General features: G+C 33.1%; 3 protein-coding genes across 5 annotated transcripts in view; 2 read left to right on the forward strand and 1 right to left on the reverse strand.

Annotated features, from left to right (window-relative positions):
* Nucleotides 1–6,712: 6,712 nt before the first annotated feature.
* On the reverse strand, nt 6,713–14,821 carry LOC110815746 (uncharacterized). Of its 2 annotated transcripts, none has more exons than XM_088207361.1 (2): nt 13,652–14,821; nt 6,713–6,735 (listed from the first exon to the last, which is right to left on the reverse strand). In XM_088207361.1, the coding sequence occupies exon 1, from the start codon at nt 14,771–14,773 to the stop codon at nt 13,853–13,855; it is 921 nt and encodes a 306-aa protein (XP_088063487.1). In that variant the 5' UTR covers nt 14,774–14,821; the 3' UTR covers nt 6,713–6,735; nt 13,652–13,852. The 2 variants fall into 2 exon arrangements, with proteins under 2 accessions (XP_088063487.1, XP_088063486.1); XM_088207360.1 differs by lacking the exon at nt 6,713–6,735 and adding an exon at nt 7,677–10,409.
* On the forward strand, nt 7,971–11,592 carry MOL1 (Leucine-rich repeat transmembrane protein kinase family protein). The gene is made up of 2 exons (XM_022043682.2): nt 7,971–10,533; nt 10,983–11,592. Exons 1-2 carry the CDS (start codon nt 7,971–7,973, stop codon nt 11,300–11,302), a joined length of 2,883 nt encoding a protein of 960 aa, XP_021899374.2. The 3' UTR covers nt 11,303–11,592.
* A 1,616-nt stretch (nt 14,822–16,437) lies between the features above and the next one.
* The window catches only part of DCL4 (dicer-like 4), a 67,881-nt gene continuing 66,861 nt past the window's right edge, over nt 16,438–17,457 (forward strand). The window contains exon 1 of one of the 2 annotated variants that reach the window (XM_088208123.1): nt 16,438–16,762. In XM_088208123.1, coding sequence (XP_088064249.1) covers nt 16,569–16,762 — 194 coding nt within the window. In that variant the 5' untranslated portion in view covers nt 16,438–16,568. The remainder of the gene's footprint in view (nt 16,763–17,457) is intronic. The other variant, XM_088208124.1, reaches the window with a different exon arrangement.

Here is a 17,457-nt window from a genome sequence, read left to right on the forward strand (position 1 = left end):
TGCCTCATACGCAGTTTTACTTACGAGATTGCTTTTGAATTTATGTTTGGTCTGCAACTGCAGTGCTTGTCATGATTGAATGAGTAAGACATGATTCCAGCATTGATCTGGTATCTCTTGAATGTATCATGGAAACCCAGATCGTGTGAACAATAAAGCAGGGATATTACACCGAGGTGGAAAGAAGGAAATGATGGTTATTTTGAATGTATCATGGAAACCTAGATTGTGTGAAACAATAAAGTAAGGAAATTACCCTGAGGTGGAAGGAAGGAAATTATGGTTATTTTAGATTAGTTTAATGTGCCAGTGATGGCGTAATTTATAAGTATGTGCTGACCCTACTGAATAGTTTGTGAAGGTTCCAGGTAATTAGATTAACTTGAATTATTATTCAGCTTGTGCATCGTCTCATTGGTAGATCTTCTTGCTAGTTCAAAAATGTTGTTAGTCTAGTTCTACTGTCGCTAGTATAAGTTTGGCGTGGAATTGCCTCCTGAGGTGACGATTAAATTGTTTTGCCTAAGTTTATGCTTCATCGACACCGACTGGTTCTGCTCTCTTCAGTTCTGCTGCTCAGGTATGCCTACTTTCTCTCCTTTAATCTGTCCTTTTAATTTTATATTCCTTTGCTATTTTTGTGAGTTAATAATCCATGAGAATCTCGCGTCACTCTTTTGTCAAACAGTATTTAGACTGGTTAATCAGTTTGCCCCTTTTCTATCTAGTCACAGAAATGATGCCTCGTGTGGCTACTACAGGTTTTCAAAAACCTAATTGCTGAGAACATTACATCGTGCCTGTTTAGGATTTGATTACTGCAAACAAACCGCAGCTACAGTTTTGGTTAAATTAATAGTGCACCTGTGGAGAAAAGTATTCTACCGCTCACTGTATTCTATGTTCAAATTTGATTTGGGTTTTTGGCTGCAGAGGAAGAGCAGTAAAAAGAGCCGAAATTTGAGAATGTCTTTTTTTTTTTTGGTTCCTTTCTTTAAAGTTGTGGAAATGGAAGACACCTCCTGTCCCTTTACTTTCAATCACTTTAACAACTCCACACATTCTCTATCTTACCCTAATTGCTGGTTTTTGTATGCACTTTATGTGTGAGTCGACTGTTCTTGTTTGACACATCAGTTTCAGCACCACCCATCTTTGAACTAATGATATATATATATATATATATATATATATATATATATTTTTTTTTTTTTCTCTCCAGTCGTATAAAACCTTTTAAATCACCAGTTCGAGAGTACCCATTTAGCCTTCCAGCTCTGATTTAAACCGTGAACAATGATTCTGTATTCCTCGAATTGTAGAGACTGGTTTGTCCCACCTTTCAAAAAACAAGTGCCCTTTACTTTAAACTCAATATGAGATTTGATCGATTGATTGATTGATTGATTGATTAATTACATCTTAAAAATGTGGGATTAGGTTTTAGCCATTACTCTTTTTGACCAAATAATTTTTGGGATCCAATTGAATTCTCTATTCTTCATCTCTTTTCCCCCTAAAAAGATGTGTTCTCGTCTCAGTTTTCACAGCACACGACCGCACGGTTAGTGGGTTGTCTTTTTCATTTCTCCCCCCATCAGAATTTCTTTTGCAAACCCTCCCCCCTTTTTACCCCCCTGCATAATCTTCTTCTTCACTCAGAACATTTTTCTTTTTGGGTAAATCTTATAATGTCTCGCGGGCATAATTTCCCCATCAATTTGAAATCACAACCCTTGAAAATATAACGATGTGCATTATTTTCTCACACAGATAGAGACGCCATGGCCCGGAGACATGGTAGCATTTGCCCCCTTTTCTGGGAGGCTAGCGAGTAAGTCTTAACTTGCAAAAAGTTTAGAAAATAACATCTTTTCGGCCGTTTTGCTTTCAATTAAAACGACGGATGGCGGTAAGTTAATCTTTTTTCATGAATGCGTTTCAATTTATTGATCAAGTTTAGCATTCGATTCTCGATTTTACTGTACGATGCTTTCAATTGAAACGACGGATAATGGTAAGTTAATCTTTCTCATGAATGCATTTCAATTTATTGATCAAGTTTAGCGTTCGATTCTCGATTTTACTATACGAGTTTATAAGTCTTTTTCCTTAAATCTCATTATCCAAGTACTAATACGCAAAAAGTTCACCTAATATATGCTTCAAACTTTAGAAAAAGTATTAATTATAATTAAGTTTATATAACGAACGTACACGTTTTAATTTAACTACAAACTACTTTCTTTGTTTTGTTTTATTTTATTTTTTTTTTTATAAAAAAAAGAAAAAGTTACAATACATCTAATAATTTGTTAAAGAATGTAACTATATATAAAAAAATAATAATTGTTAAATATAAGAACTAAAATTGATAATTGACTAAAGTATTTTGTTTCTTACTTTTGGGCTAAGAGTTCAAAAAAATTGACTAAAATATTCATAATCATATATATTATGATTCGTGTGTGTGTGTATAATTTAAACTGCTGAATTCAAAATTGAAAGTATCATACTTAATGTGGTATAATTATATACAATATATACAAAAAGAATTGTGCAAGCACTCCATCACATATTCATAAATATATATATATATATATATATATATATAAACAAAAATGTGTCCCACCCACATAGGTGCATTTTGGGTTTTTTTGTTCTTAGCTGCAGCTGCTTTCCATTTCATATACAGAACATTAATGAGGTATAATTATAGCAAGCAATTGGGTTCCTCAGGGTTATAATTTCATCACGGGGGTCACTGAGCATTTTGCAGGACTCCTTCTCGTGAAGTGGGTGGGAATGACCTACCCTTCAATTTAATGCCAATACCTCATAATGAACATCAACACATTCTTTTTCGAATAAGAAAATTTCAGTTCCATATATATTATTCTTTGAGTATCCAAGCATCATCTCTGTGGGATTGGTTTTTCTACCTCGCATTCACTTGAAGTAGGGTTTCAATATCATACATGCTGAGTAACGCATAAGAACATATCCTTAAAAAGACGAACAACAGTTAAAAATTAGTACTAACATCCCGTAGTTAAAGAACAGAAAGAAGAATTCGTTTCAAAGAGGAGCTCGTATTTGATTAACTACTTGGCGAAACAATAATTTATTGAGACCATCATTAATAATTGAGTTCGAGATGATGATTCAGTTAATTTAAGTTAAACATAATACGTACGAACTCTTTTGTATTAATTAAAAAAGTACTTAACCTTAATATCATAAAATTTTATTAAGAAACTTCAAGATTAGAAAACAAAAAAAAAAAGAAAAAGAGATAGAGAATTTGGTCCATTTACCCTTTAAAAATGATAGCTGTCTTGTGTCCCCCTCCTACTTTAAACATGTTTTGTTTTGTAATTTTTGTTTTGTTGAATTTCATGAGATTCATAAAAACCTTAAGAAGGGATTATTTTTCCTTTTGTAATTATTGTGTACTTTACAAAAATTGGATTGAAATATATGTATATATATATATATATAATGAACCATTTGAATAAAATAGGGTTTCAATGATTAGACTACATGTGCCAAGAACTAATTAACCCATTTCCTATTTGTCTCTACCAATTACCAAACATCAACCATGTCAAGAGGGTTTAGATATAATTAATTGGCTTGGGTGTGTATGTATATGTATTATGTGTATTATGTACATGTTTCATTCATCCAATATGGTAAACTCCTTCTTCATAAATATATTATAAATTTACTTATAATATTTAGTTAGTTGAGGGTAAAACTATGTTAATAGGCTATTATTACAAAACTTTTTCCTTCTAATTAGCTTATGGGTCCATATATATATATATATAGTGTGTTATATGTATATGTGTCATTCTTCAAGGACACAAAAGAAAATGGTAATGTAATTATCATATATCAAGAGAGAAAGAGAGAGGAGTTGTCTTTTGCCATCTTCCTTCTTTGCATTGTCCTTTCAATAATTTCAAAAAAATTTCCAATTTTATATATTTGTTATAAACATTAAAATAATTAATTTAAAATGTGTGTGTGTGTGTGTATATATATATATGGTTAAATAATAATTAACTATATCTAATAAAAATTAATTAATTAATTAATTAATTATGTATTTTTATAAATTTTCTTCACTTTTTGGTCAGATTATAAAATAAGAAAATCATTTTAATTGCATCACACCAGTGAAGTCTTAGTCAATATTCCTACTTACAATAGGAAAACACGTTTAAAAACATATACATACATACACACACACACACACACACCCCTTGTGGTTATGGAGGAAAATTATTAAATTAATATTTAAATTTAATATTTATTACAATTTAATTTCTAATTTTTTTATTTTCTAATGAAATAACAAAAATAGTTAAATCATGTTTAAAAATAATTTTAACTAATTAATTAATAATAATAATAATAAATTTATTTAATTATAAAACTCAAGAACCCTTTTTTTTAATATTAATTAGTGAACATATTTTTAATATATAACTTTTTATGTAAATTATGAAATAAAGTTTTATATGTGTGTGTGTATATATATATATATATAATTTTACGTACCCAACAGAACCATAATTCTTTTAATTTCCATGTTTATTTTGCAAAAACAACAAGAAGAAAATAAAACAGGCAGTGCAGTACTATTTGGGTAAGAGAAACTTTTAGACCAAAATTCAAAGTTACACCAAACTTTTTGTATGTATAAATATAAAATATTGTAATTGAGTGTATCGTTTTTTATATTTATTATTTCAATCATTAATTTAATTCATTTAATCTTATATATATATATATGTATATATATGAATAGCAACTGCAGTGTAGTTGAATTTCAAAAAAAAAAAAAAAGTAAAATATTCTATTAATTAATACTTTATATTTTATTTGAATTTTATTAAGTATATAAAATTGGTTATTAATAATTTAAATACTTAATTTAATTAAATTGAGTAATTAATTTATTTATGTAGAATAATTATTATTTTATAAATATATATTATGAATTAGCAGTTTCATAATGTGATAAGGTCCGAATACGAATTTACTATCGTATAGTTGACCGATGACTACTAGTGAATCCAGCTTCATACATGCAAATTACAGCCTACAATTTGAACTGAGTACGGATTTTTAGAGTTGTTTCATCTTTGGGAGATCGCGACCCTTTGTCTTATTAATAAATTTCGTCGAATTTATTATTTTGGTAGAATAATCATACATCTGAGTTTATTATTTTATAAATATATATTATGAACAAGCAGTTCTCATAATGTAACAGGCGGTGCATACAAATTTCGGGAACGAATTCACCGTCGTATGGCTAACCGACAATTACTAGTGATTCTAGCTTCATACATGCGCATTATAACCTTCAATTTGAACTAACGATGAGTTTTTAGAGTCGTTTCACCCTCGCAGGATCGCGACTCTTTGTCTTATTAATAAATTTCGTCGAGTTTATTATTTAGGTAGAATAATCATACATCGAGTTTATTATTTTATAGATATATATTATGAATTAGCAATTCCCATAATGTAACAAGCAGTGCATACGAATTTCGGGAACGAATTCACCGTCATATGTCTTACCGACAATTACTATGATTCTAGCTTAATACATGCGCATTACAGCGTTCAATTTGAACTAACGATAAGTTTTTAGAGTCGTTTCACCCTCACAGGATCGCGACTCTTTGTCTTATTAATAAATTTCGTCGAATTTATTATTTAAGTAAAATAATCATACATCGAGTTTATTTTTTATAAATATATATTATGAATTAGCAGTTCCCATAATGTAACAAGCGGTGCATACGAATTTCGGGAACGAATTCACCGCCGTATGGCTGACCGACAATTACTAGTGATTCTAACTTCGTACAATTGAATTACAACCTTCAATTTGAACTAAGGATGAATTTTTGGAGTCTTTTTACTCTCGCGGAATTGCGACCCTTTGTCTTGGCCAAGAGTAACACTCTGTGTCGCCTAACACATAAAGAGCGCGATGACTTGATTGTCATTCCTGCCTTCCTCCGACTTATCATCCGCAGTCTGCTCAGGGTTTTTAAAAAATTAATAAATAATTTTTTAAATTATGATATTTTATTCAATTAAAATAATTAAATTACTTTAAAATTTCGTATTTATCTTTTTATTTATTTATTTATTTTTTTTAAAAAGGTGAAACTCATTATTTGGTGAACACACGCCAAAGGGAGAAGGCTTTTCTGGTTTCATGGTAATAATTAATTATTATTTACGATAAGACTTAAAATATTCTTAATTAACATTACGTTTAATCCCAAACTAATAATAATTAATTAATTATAATTATGCTCGGGTTTTTTTAATTATTCTCAAATTATAATTAATTTTGGATAATTAATTATAATTATCCTCATAGTTTTAAAGTTGTTAATCATTTTGTTTTAATTTTTTTTAAATCATCACATGCATAAAAAATTTTAATTAATGATTTTATATAAATATTTTAATTTTTTAGTCATAAATTAAGGCTAAAATTATTGAGTAAAAATAAAGATTTAAATGTTATTAATTTAATTATTTATCATATACAAACACTGTAAGTAAAAAAGAACTTCAAGTTTATATTGAATATATATATTGAGTGAGATTATATACGTACATGTGGGAGATTCTTGAGCAGCTTTCAATGCCATGGTAGGTTTTTGTGTATGGATATGTATAGCTCTGTGTAGTTACCTGCAGCAAGAATACAAGAAAAACGATAGAAGGGTTTTAATATATTATATATATATATGTATGTATGTATGTATGTATGTATGTATGTATGTATGTATATATGTATGTATCTGATAGGGCCTGTGCCTTTTGTTTTGTCTATATCACCACCTCCAATCATTTTCACCTGTCCTACAGTATCAAATATCACATACCTTGTCCCACTCTCCACCTCTTGATCCTCAGTTATTATGTATATATAGATTGTATATAGGTCATATATGCTATTACAGTAATCACTTGAAATGTTTTTAATCATTAACCCATTAAAAACAATAGTTCACTGCAGCTGTCATGGTAACTAATCATTTATTTTACTCTACATACATATATATATATATATATAATATACATACACTTCATCGCCTATAGATATAAAGTAGTCATTATCTTTATCCAAAGATGAAGCTGTATTTAGCTTCAATCTATTTCTACCATGAAGATTTCAAAAGCGATACACTTCCTCCCTAATTTATTACCTTAGTTAATTACTAATACAATTAAAATATATATATACATATATATATCTATATGTTTTAGTTTCATATGCTGCAAAAAACACATGCTTTTAACTAAAAAAACAAAATTGCACATGAAAATAATACCTATTTTAGATAATAAATTAAAACAATTTTTATCAGCTTAGAACTTTAAATAACTATCACCTGCTTCCAGTTATTCTTGAACACATTTTCGTGGCATTAAATATCATGGAGTGAAATCATTGCTGATTCTAAAAATAAGATGTGTAAGAGGTTTGATCATGGCAGTTCAGAATTCGAGAGTAGAGAGAGAGAGAGACAGAGGCTATGTGTGTGTATATATATATATATATATATATATATATATTTATATATGTATGTAATCTATTGGATTCTCTACGGTGAAAAGGAAGCTAGAGATGCCAAGGGGAAAGAAAAGCTTTATTCTCTCAATGGCAAACATAATCCAATTAAACTAATTTCCCCAAGGTCCCCTCCTGCCTCCCTCCAATAATAGTATTCTCACATCAACTAATCACCATTTTCTCCCCCCTCCCCCCACGTCAATTTTTTTACCTTCTTCTGTGCCCTCCTTTCTCTAGTTCCCATGCACCATTAACCAGCATAAACACAGACAGGAAACCTTGTGAGTTCCACAAACACTAACTGACACAAGTATTTTCTTATTTGGGTTGGTGGTGTTTGGTGTTTCCAATGGGGATTTTCCAGTATTTGTACTTCAATTTTGTTATCACTTCAATATTGACGGCGGCAGTGGTTTTGGCAAATGATCCTTATTCAGATGCTCTTCTGAGCTTGAAATCAGAGGTTGACGGCGGTTTTGGCAGTCTGGATGATTGGTTTGTGCCAGCCGCAGGAAACCCGTCAGGGAAAATCTCTGCCTGTTCCTGGTCTGGTGTCAAATGCAACAAGAATTCCACCGTTGTTGTTGGGTTGAACCTATCTATGAAGAATCTTGGGGGGACTTTGTCTGGCAAGCAATTTAGTGTCTTCACTGACCTTGTTGATCTCAACATAAGTTACAACGATTTTTCTGGGCAGCTGCCAGTTGAAATCTTCAACCTCACAAATTTGAGAAGCTTGGACATCAGCAGAAACAACTTTTCCGGTCATTTTGCTGGTGGGGTTTCTGTTCTTCGAAACCTGCTTATTCTTGATGCCTTTAGCAACAGCTTTTCTGGGTCATTGCCAGTTGAAGTTTCCCAGCTGGAATATCTCAAGGTTCTCAACCTTGCTGGGAGTTACTTCAGTGGACCAATCCCCTCACAGTATGGGTCTTTCAAAAGCCTTGAATTCATTCACTTGGCTGGAAATTTTCTGACTGGAAAAGTACCTCCAGAGCTTGGTAGGCTCAGGACGGTGACCCATATGGAGATTGGCTATAATTCTTATGAAGGGAGTATCCCATGGCAGTTGGGTAACATGAGTGAGCTGAGATATCTTGATATAGCTGATGCCAATCTCTCCGGCCCAATACCCAAATACCTCAGCAATCTCACTAAGCTTGAATCACTATTTCTCTTCAGCAACAAGCTCACTGGATTTATTCCATGGGAATTTGGCAGAATCCTGACACTCACAAACTTGGATCTGTCTGATAATCAAATTTCAGGTCCCATACCAGAGAGTTTTTCTGAGTTGAAGAATCTTAGGCTGCTGAATCTTATGTACAATCAAATGAGTGGCACAGTGCCTGAAAGCATTGCACAGCTTCCATCACTAGACACTCTTTTCATATGGAATAATTTCTTCTCTGGGTCACTCCCAAAGAACTTGGGGAGGAACTCAAAACTCAGATGGGTTGATGTCTCTACTAACAATTTCGTTGGCAGCATTCCACCTGATATTTGTGTAGGAGGTGTGCTGTTCAAGTTGATTTTGTTTTCCAACAATTTTACAGGCAGTCTTTCTCCTTCTCTATCCAATTGTTCATCTCTTGTTCGGCTTCGACTAGAAGACAATTCATTCTCCGGGGAAATCCCTTGGAAATTTAGCCAACTTCCTGATATCACATACATGGACCTGTCAAGAAACAAGTTTACAGGCGGGATTCCTGAAGACATATCCAAAGCTTCAAAATTTCAGTACTTTAATGTCTCGAACAATCCAGGGCTTGGAGGCACACTCCCTGCACAGACATGGTCTCTGCCACTTCTTCATAACTTTTCAGCATCTTCTTGTAGCATCTCTGGCAATCTTCCCCCATTCAAATCCTGCAAATCACTTTCAGTTATTGAGCTGCACAGCAATAGTTTATCAGGGACTTTACCTGAAAGTGTTTCAAATTGCCAGGCTCTTGAGAGGATGGATTTAGCTCGAAACAAGTTAATTGGTCATATACCCGATCAGCTTACCATTCTTCCTGCTTTAAGTGTATTAGACTTATCACACAATAATCTCAGTGGTCCAATACCAGCAAAGTTTGGCAGTTCTTCAGCATTGATACTTCTAAATGTGTCTTTCAATGATATCTCTGGTTCCATTCCAAAAGAAAAGGTGTTTCGTGCGATGGGTAGCAGTGCTTATGTTGGGAATACAAAGTTGTGTGGAGCTCCTCTAAAACCATGTTCTTCTTCAATGGGAATATTGGGAAGCAAAGGCACAAAGAAGCTTACCTTTATTCTGGTACTATGTGTAGTGATAGCTGTGTTCATTGTAGCATCAATTCTGGGGATACTTTATCTTAGAAGAGGAAGTAAAGGCCAATGGACAATGGTCTCTTTTCTTGGTCTCCCTCAATTTACAGCAAATGATGTTTTAAGGAGCTTTAATTCTACAAATTCAACAGAAGCAGTGCCTGCACTATCATCTTCAGATTGCAAAGCAGTTCTGCCCACTGGAATAACAGTTTTGGTGAAAAAAATTGAATGGGAAGCAAAAAGAATCAGGATTGTTTCAGAATATGTGACGAGAATGGGCAGTACACGCCACAAGAACTTGAGTAGATTGCTGGGGTTTTGCTACAACAGGAATCTGGCTTATCTGTTGTATGATTACTTACCTAATGGAAATTTATCAGAGAATATCAGAATGAAGAGGGACTGGTCATCTAAGTACAAACTTGTCATTGGAGTTGCCAAGGGACTTAGCTTCCTTCACCATGACTGCTATCCTGCAATCCCTCATGGAGACCTGAAATCATGTAATGTAGTGTTTGATGAGAATATGGAACCGCATTTAGCCGAATTTGGGTTGAAGTATCTGACGAAGTTGAGTAAAGGTGCAGCTCCTGCTACAATTTCTGGAAAGGAAACAGGTATTCTTGACTCTGTTACTATTTTTAGTACAACAAAAAAGGATGTTCTGTAAATTCTGTCCTTGAAGTTTCATTTTTCAAACAAAAAGCTTAAAACTTTAGGCAGAGAAAAGTTTAGGGAAGTATAGTTGAAAGACTGTCAGAACATCTTATAGGCCTGGAAAAAAAAAAGAAACACAAAAATGCAACCTTGAAAGTTTTAGCTTTCTTAGTACACAGAAAATCTAAATTTAATATTCCATTGAATCACTCCCTCCAAACGAAATTAGCAGAATAAGACTTCTAAAACAGAAAGTTGAAAGATCTCTACTTTCCCTAGACAGCAAATGATAGACATCCATTGCTAGGAAAGATCATTTCTTTCTAAGTCAGTTTATGCTCTTCATTTGTGCTTTTGCTTGAACAGGATCAATTCTAAAATGGCTTTTCTTCCTGACATTTTTTAATAGGAGAGATCAACAATTTCATTAGAGAGGAGCTGAACATGGACATCTATAACTTTGGAGAGATTGTTCTTGAAATCTTGACAAATGGTAGGCTAACGGATGCGGGAGGAATTGTACAGAACATGCCAAGGGATGCCCTTCTTAGAGAAATTTATAGTGACGACGAAGTTGGTTCCACAGCTTTGTTGCAAGAAGAAATCATGACGGTTCTTGAGGTTGCTCTGCTCTGCACCAGAAATAGGTCATCTGATCGGCCTTCCATGGAGGATGTATTGAAGCTTTTATCAGGGCCAAAATCACAAAGAAAGTGGAATTATCCTTGAAATTTTATGTACAAAAAATTTCAAATTACCAAATTAGAAACATTCATACATGTAACAAGCAGGTAGCAGATGAAAGCTGTTTGTTTGTATCATCGTTAATATATGTATACAACGGGATGCGTTTGTAACTAAAAATTGTTTGGCTGTGAAATAGTGGCTGATAGGTTTCTTGGTTTTCTTAAAGCACCTTATGATATAGAAAATTAACCGGGGTTTTCTCAGTTGTTTCCTACAAGATAAACAGTATGTCCTACTCATTTAATACAATCCAGCTCATATTTTCATATTCATTATTGAAGTCACCGTCAATTTGGCCAAATCCTACTCCACAATATCATCATAGTCTGAAAAATTTACCCTTATGGCAACATTTACAATGTTCTTCAAAGCAGTAGATCTAGACACGCAGGTCGATTTCAGAGGGTGCTTATGATTTCTCTCTCTGCTTAACCACTTCCGAGCCTTGTCTAATCAGTGAAAATGTTTCCAATTTTTATTTTCTAAATTTTATTTCTCAAATTTGTTTCTATTTTCAACAGCTACATATGTGCGCATGCATGTTTGAATACAGAAAAATGGGAGTTGAAAATCTCCGCTGTACTAAACAAGGTGTTAGTGTTTCTTATCTAAATGCATCACAATTTTCATACTTTGAACGTCCCTGCCATTAGAAGGAATCACAAGAATCCTTTTAGTAGGTTATCTATTTCAAAGCACACTTTTATAAAGGAATTCCAATAGGAAAACTTCAAAAAAAAAATCTGGTGGGAGAATCAATGGTAAACAGCCTTTTATGCATATAATGTTTAGAACTAATTTGGATGGTTAAGACAATGTAAATGACTTGACTATTGTTTGTATATTTTGATACAATAATATTTATGGCATTTTTCTCTGTTAGATTTCCATATGCATATTTCACAACTAATAGAATACATAGTGTTTCAGGCACCTTTATCCTTACGTGGAGCTGCAAGTTGAAATTCATGCGAGTTTATTCCTATGATTTCCTAGAAAATGAAAAGATGAAACAGATCGGTCGTTCTATATGGCAATAACATCTAGAAATCCATATTGCCATTCTACAATGTCAGTAGGACAGTTTTTAATCAAAAATTTTCCCAACCAGCCAATCCTTTCAGTCTGCCATACCTCATCAGTTACCTCTACCGTAGGTTATATCACTAGATCTGCGAGCCAAATTCTGAAGCATGAGAAACTGCACTTGAATTAGCCATATAGGTTGATTCCAAGTGACTAAAAAAATATGCTTCTTTCTTGGCGAAGAAGGGAGAATTACTTTCCTTCACAGAGGTGTCAATTTTGTTCATATTCTCAAGCATTCAACGATTAGGAAAAAAAGTAATATTAAGTTTTGAGAATTTAATTACTCGATACAGCTCGAATTTATGCAGAAGATGAAGTTTCTTAATAATTTTATGCGGAAATCTCGTTGAATATAACAGCATTTACTCAATGTATTAAAACAATTTAAAAAGTTTTAACCTTCTTTCTTTCTCTTTAAGCCACTTTTCTTTTTCTTTTCCTGGTAGTATATCCATAACTGGACCGCGTAATGGAGCATTATTTTCAAACTTGTCTCAAGGAAGAATTTCCATTTATGAATATGCATTTATTCCTTTCACTCAGTTAGTGATATTAGGTATTCGGAGGGCCCAGATGCTTCTTTTTTGATACTTTACCATCTGATCAAGACAAAACTGAAAAGGTTTCTATCTTACAAAAGAAGTATTAGCCTAACAAAATTCATCCATTGAAAATTCCACCTTACCTACTCAGATATGCATGGTTATCATATGGTAAAGCCATATGCAAAACAATTACATCTAGTCCCTGCATCAATACGGTACACACTCCTTTCTACCAGGGACAAAGTTAAAATTTTACTTATCCAATATATTACATATATAAAGCAATAAGGGTTGGTAGAAACAACAAGAAGAGTTCCTCACTAATCAACCTAGATACCAAATCCTCCATACTTACCAGGTTTGAAAACACTATGGATAGCTAAAGTTTGTCATTCAAATATTTTTGCAAGTACATGATCATTTATTTTCTTACCAAATACCATCTTCAAAGAATTCAAGATCAGTCTTAGTCTACAGTTCTTCTTGGCCAAGGCTGACTAAGTCTTAGTCCTATCTTTAACCAAAAAAATAATCAAGACAATATTAAAATTGGTTTAAAAATTACAATTAAAATTTTATTTACCAATATAAGTCTGATAATTAAGGGATACGATATGATAGTAAGTAAATAACAATTTATCAACCGAATATATGCATTCAATGCATTCTTAACCAAAACAAGAAGAAAAGATTTTACTTTTACTGCTCAGTCTAGCTCTTCCTGCCAGTCTGCAACATTCATGGCTATTTCTCCTCTCAGCAGGTATATAGCGACTTCCAATTTGCTTAAAATATCTGCATATGAAGAACAAGAACTTCCAGCTTCTCCATAGCCACTAGATACGACAGATTAAAGATATATACTAAAACTTTCTTTGAAGCAATTTCACGAACAGTTTCAGTCCAAGCCTCGTAATCTTGAATCAATCGCATTAACAACACCTTCAAAGCTACTGAACTTGGAGCTCACGACATCTACATCAACACCCAATTTCTCCGCCCCGGCAGCAGTGACCGGACCATGTGCCGCCACAACCAAACTCGGCCATCTTCTCCTCACCATCCCCCAATCCCAACCCAAACTCCGCAAACTCTTGAGCAGCCCTTCCACCTCCCCGCTGCTCGTAAACACAACCGCATCGACTCCACCCACCTTACTCTTCCTTATCATTCCCTCTGCACTTCTGGATCCGACCCACCTCGTCTCGTACGCGTCCACTCTGATGGGAACCCACCCGGAAACCTCCAGCTCCTGAAGAAAATTCGGGACGACAGGCGGCTCCTCAAGTCCCACCACGAACGGGACAGGGCAGAGCACCTTCCGTCCGCATCCTCTACCCATGGACTGAACCAGCCCGCTCGGGGTTGCAATCCGGGGGACGGACAACTTAATTCTGTCGATATTCAAACATAACTGGTTCATGAAAGCTTGGTCTATTAACTCCGCGTCTCTGCCCAAAGCGGAAACGATGAAACTACCACCGTCTGGGGGCAACAGGGGTTTGTCGAGGTCGGAAACGGCGGCTGAAAAAGCCGCGATGGCAGTGCGAGAAGGGAAGGCGACGGCGGAGAGCTGAGAAACGGATTGTGGGGAAAGATGGAGTTTGAGAGCGGAGAGTGTACGTGGATTGGATTCGGTGACGATGGTGGGACACCAGAGGGGATTGTGGCCCTTAAGGGTAAGTAGATGAGAAAACCTGTCTGCATAGCTCGGTGGGGTGGTGAAGACAACAGTGGGCTTCAAGGTGGTGCCATTGGTGGTGGAGATTGGCGGAGAGACGATGGGGTTATGCATGTTCATGGCGCGTAACGTCGCCATTCTCGTCGGCTTGCTTCCCACTTGCGCATTAACTGTTTGTTTTTTTATCTCGCAATATTAAAAAAATAATAATAATAATGGTGAAAAGAATAATTGATTTTCCATAATAATAATTAGCGATTTGAATTATTGATATTATTTAGTTTTTTATATTTATAATTTTATATATCAAAGATTATTAGATAATGACCACAAAAATATGTATTTTTTATTATAAAATATATATACATAAATAGATATTGAAAAAGTAAATTTAATCCTACATTCCCAACAAATTATTTTTTAAAAATATATATTTACTTTTGAAATTTATTATACAATATATAAATTATATTAAATCTTCGTAGTCTATAAATTTTATGAAATTATTTTTTAAAATGTATTCACTCTTAAAATTTATTATAAGGTACAAAAATTTATACTTCTAAATTTAAAGATAATATTAATATTTTATAAATTATTTTATATTTTATTTATTTACGTGACTTTTAAATTTAACTAAAAATATCAATATTTTTTTTAATAGAATATTAAATCGAATTTTTAACTCATTATAACTATCATAATTAATTAAATTTAATTGTTATAAAATATTTTTTTTATTTATAAATTTAGTATAATTTGATTATTTATTTTTTTACTAATTTTTAATTTTTTAATAAAAAATTTATATGTCTATTAATTAAATAATATGTAACAATAAATATAATACGATATCTACAGTACAATTATAAAATAAGACATACAAAAACACAATCAGACTAGAAACTTACAATTATTAATAAAATTTATCAATATAAAATTTTAAAAAATTAATATCAAATCTTATTAGTTGAACATTTTTAATATTTTTTTTGTATAATATTTAATATAAAAATATATAAAATAATTAAAGTTATTAAATAATAAAGAGCAATCGGATTATACTTTTTTTATTTTGCAATGAATATGTTAGACCAAAATTATGATCAAATGAACCTACAGAGTATTAGCTTTTAAAGTTTAACGAATAAGTTAATTCTACAAAAATTTTTAGTATTTTTTATATTTATCCATACATACTATGACTTTTTACTTTTTATGTAAGTGTATTTTTTATACATTTAAATATTTTACTATTATATTTATTTAAAAAATATATACATATATTCAATATATATACGACGGTTTGATTAAAATTGAAGTTATAATTATATAATAATCTTAATAGTTTAGACTCGTTACTCACTCGTTTATTACTGAAAATACTACTTTCAATCAGGCTTTCATGTGTTAAACATGACACTAGCGTTCATCGTGATAAAAAATCGAATTGAAATGATGTTTTACTACTAAATTATATCGATTTTTCCGTAAAAAAAAAGAACCGACTAAACATAAAATAAAGAATCGAAAATCTTAATATTACTATTATCGAACAACTTAGAGTCCGGCCTAAGAAATTTTTGTGTTTACGACTTAATTAAGCATAATTATGTGTAAGTATTTTGTTGCCTTAATTACACCAACTATTTAATTACTTAGTTGTGAGCTTTAGATTTTAATATTATTGCAATAAATCGGATTTATTTCCAGGAGAAAAAAGGTCGGGTTTTGTTGACTTGTTTGGTTGACCTCATTTATGCTTTGCTGAGAAGGCGAATAAATACGCGATATCAGGGGCCCAATTTCTCTGCTATATTCCTGTTCTTGCTCTTCCACTCTCGACGTACTGCTTCCTTTTAGTTTCAAAAAGCCCGAGAATAACTTGTCCAGCACGGTCTCTACTCTCTCGGTTACCGCCGCTGGAATCACCATGCCCTACGGAGAATCCGGCGCCGGAGCTGATCCTTCCACCGAAGACGGCTCGGAAACGCGTTCGAGTTCGCTGATCGTCGAACCTCAATCTTCATCTTTACCCGTCTGTGTGGGCAATAATGAGGAAATACGGTCAGGTCGCGATGATCATACTTCCCGGCAAGAGAAGGATCCTAGAAAAATTGCTAGGAAGTAATCATCTTCTTTCGTTATATGTCTATGTTATGTCTATCGTAACGTGCGTTTCTTTTTTCTTTGTATTTTAGATTTCTATTTTTTGTTGTTGTTTACGTCAGTCGCCATTTGCCACGAGAGAGCAAGAAAATATATACATTTTTTAATTTTCATCTCGAGTTGCTCTGTAGTTTTAGGGCGAGGATTTCGAACTGTCGAAGCGAAATGGTAGCACTAGGTGCATTTACTTAATTTAGTTTATGTTGGTGAACTAGTGTAGTGATTGGACTTGGTAGTGGTGGCTGTGTTTGGATGTAGAGAAAATGGAGGAAAGCACCGAGGACATTTTCTGTTGGAGAAAATAGGAAATTACTTCTAAGTTGCTTAAGTTTAAACACGAACGATTAAAGTTTTGGAAAGGGTCAGTGACTGTGACCTTTCTTAGGTGGTTGGGAGTCAGAGACAATAGGTAGCTTTCCAGTGCAGAAAAGTTTCTTAGTACGGGAAATGCTACCATTGGAGGCATGGTGTCTCCAAATAAAAAATAAAGAGGTTTTATTACAAACAGAATAACTGTTTCTGTTTTGAATGGCTAGGATTGTTTTTCACTGTAGAAAAGTTTGAGGCACAGTGTCTCCTAGAAATGGTAGTACTACCATGATACAACAACTTTTTTCTTTTCCCCTTTTACTGAGATAAAATATTTGGAGAAC

The sequence above is a fragment of the Carica papaya genome, chromosome 7 (genome assembly GCF_054855325.1).
Source record: "Carica papaya isolate Zhongbai chromosome 7, ASM5485532v1, whole genome shotgun sequence".
NCBI lineage: Eukaryota > Viridiplantae > Streptophyta > Magnoliopsida > Brassicales > Caricaceae > Carica > Carica papaya.

Excerpts from the sequence above, each read along its gene's own strand:
- MOL1 (XM_022043682.2), top strand. The coding sequence starts at position 7,971 with ATGGGGATTTTCCAGTATTTGTACTTCAATTTTGTTATCACTTCAATA. Across the intron at positions 10,534-10,982 it reads AATTTCTGGAAAGGAAACAG|GAGAGATCAACAATTTCATT; the intron begins GTATTCTTGACT and ends ATTTTTTAATAG.
- LOC110815746 (XM_088207361.1), bottom strand. The coding sequence starts at position 14,773 with ATGGCGACGTTACGCGCCATGAACATGCATAACCCCATCGTCTCTCCG.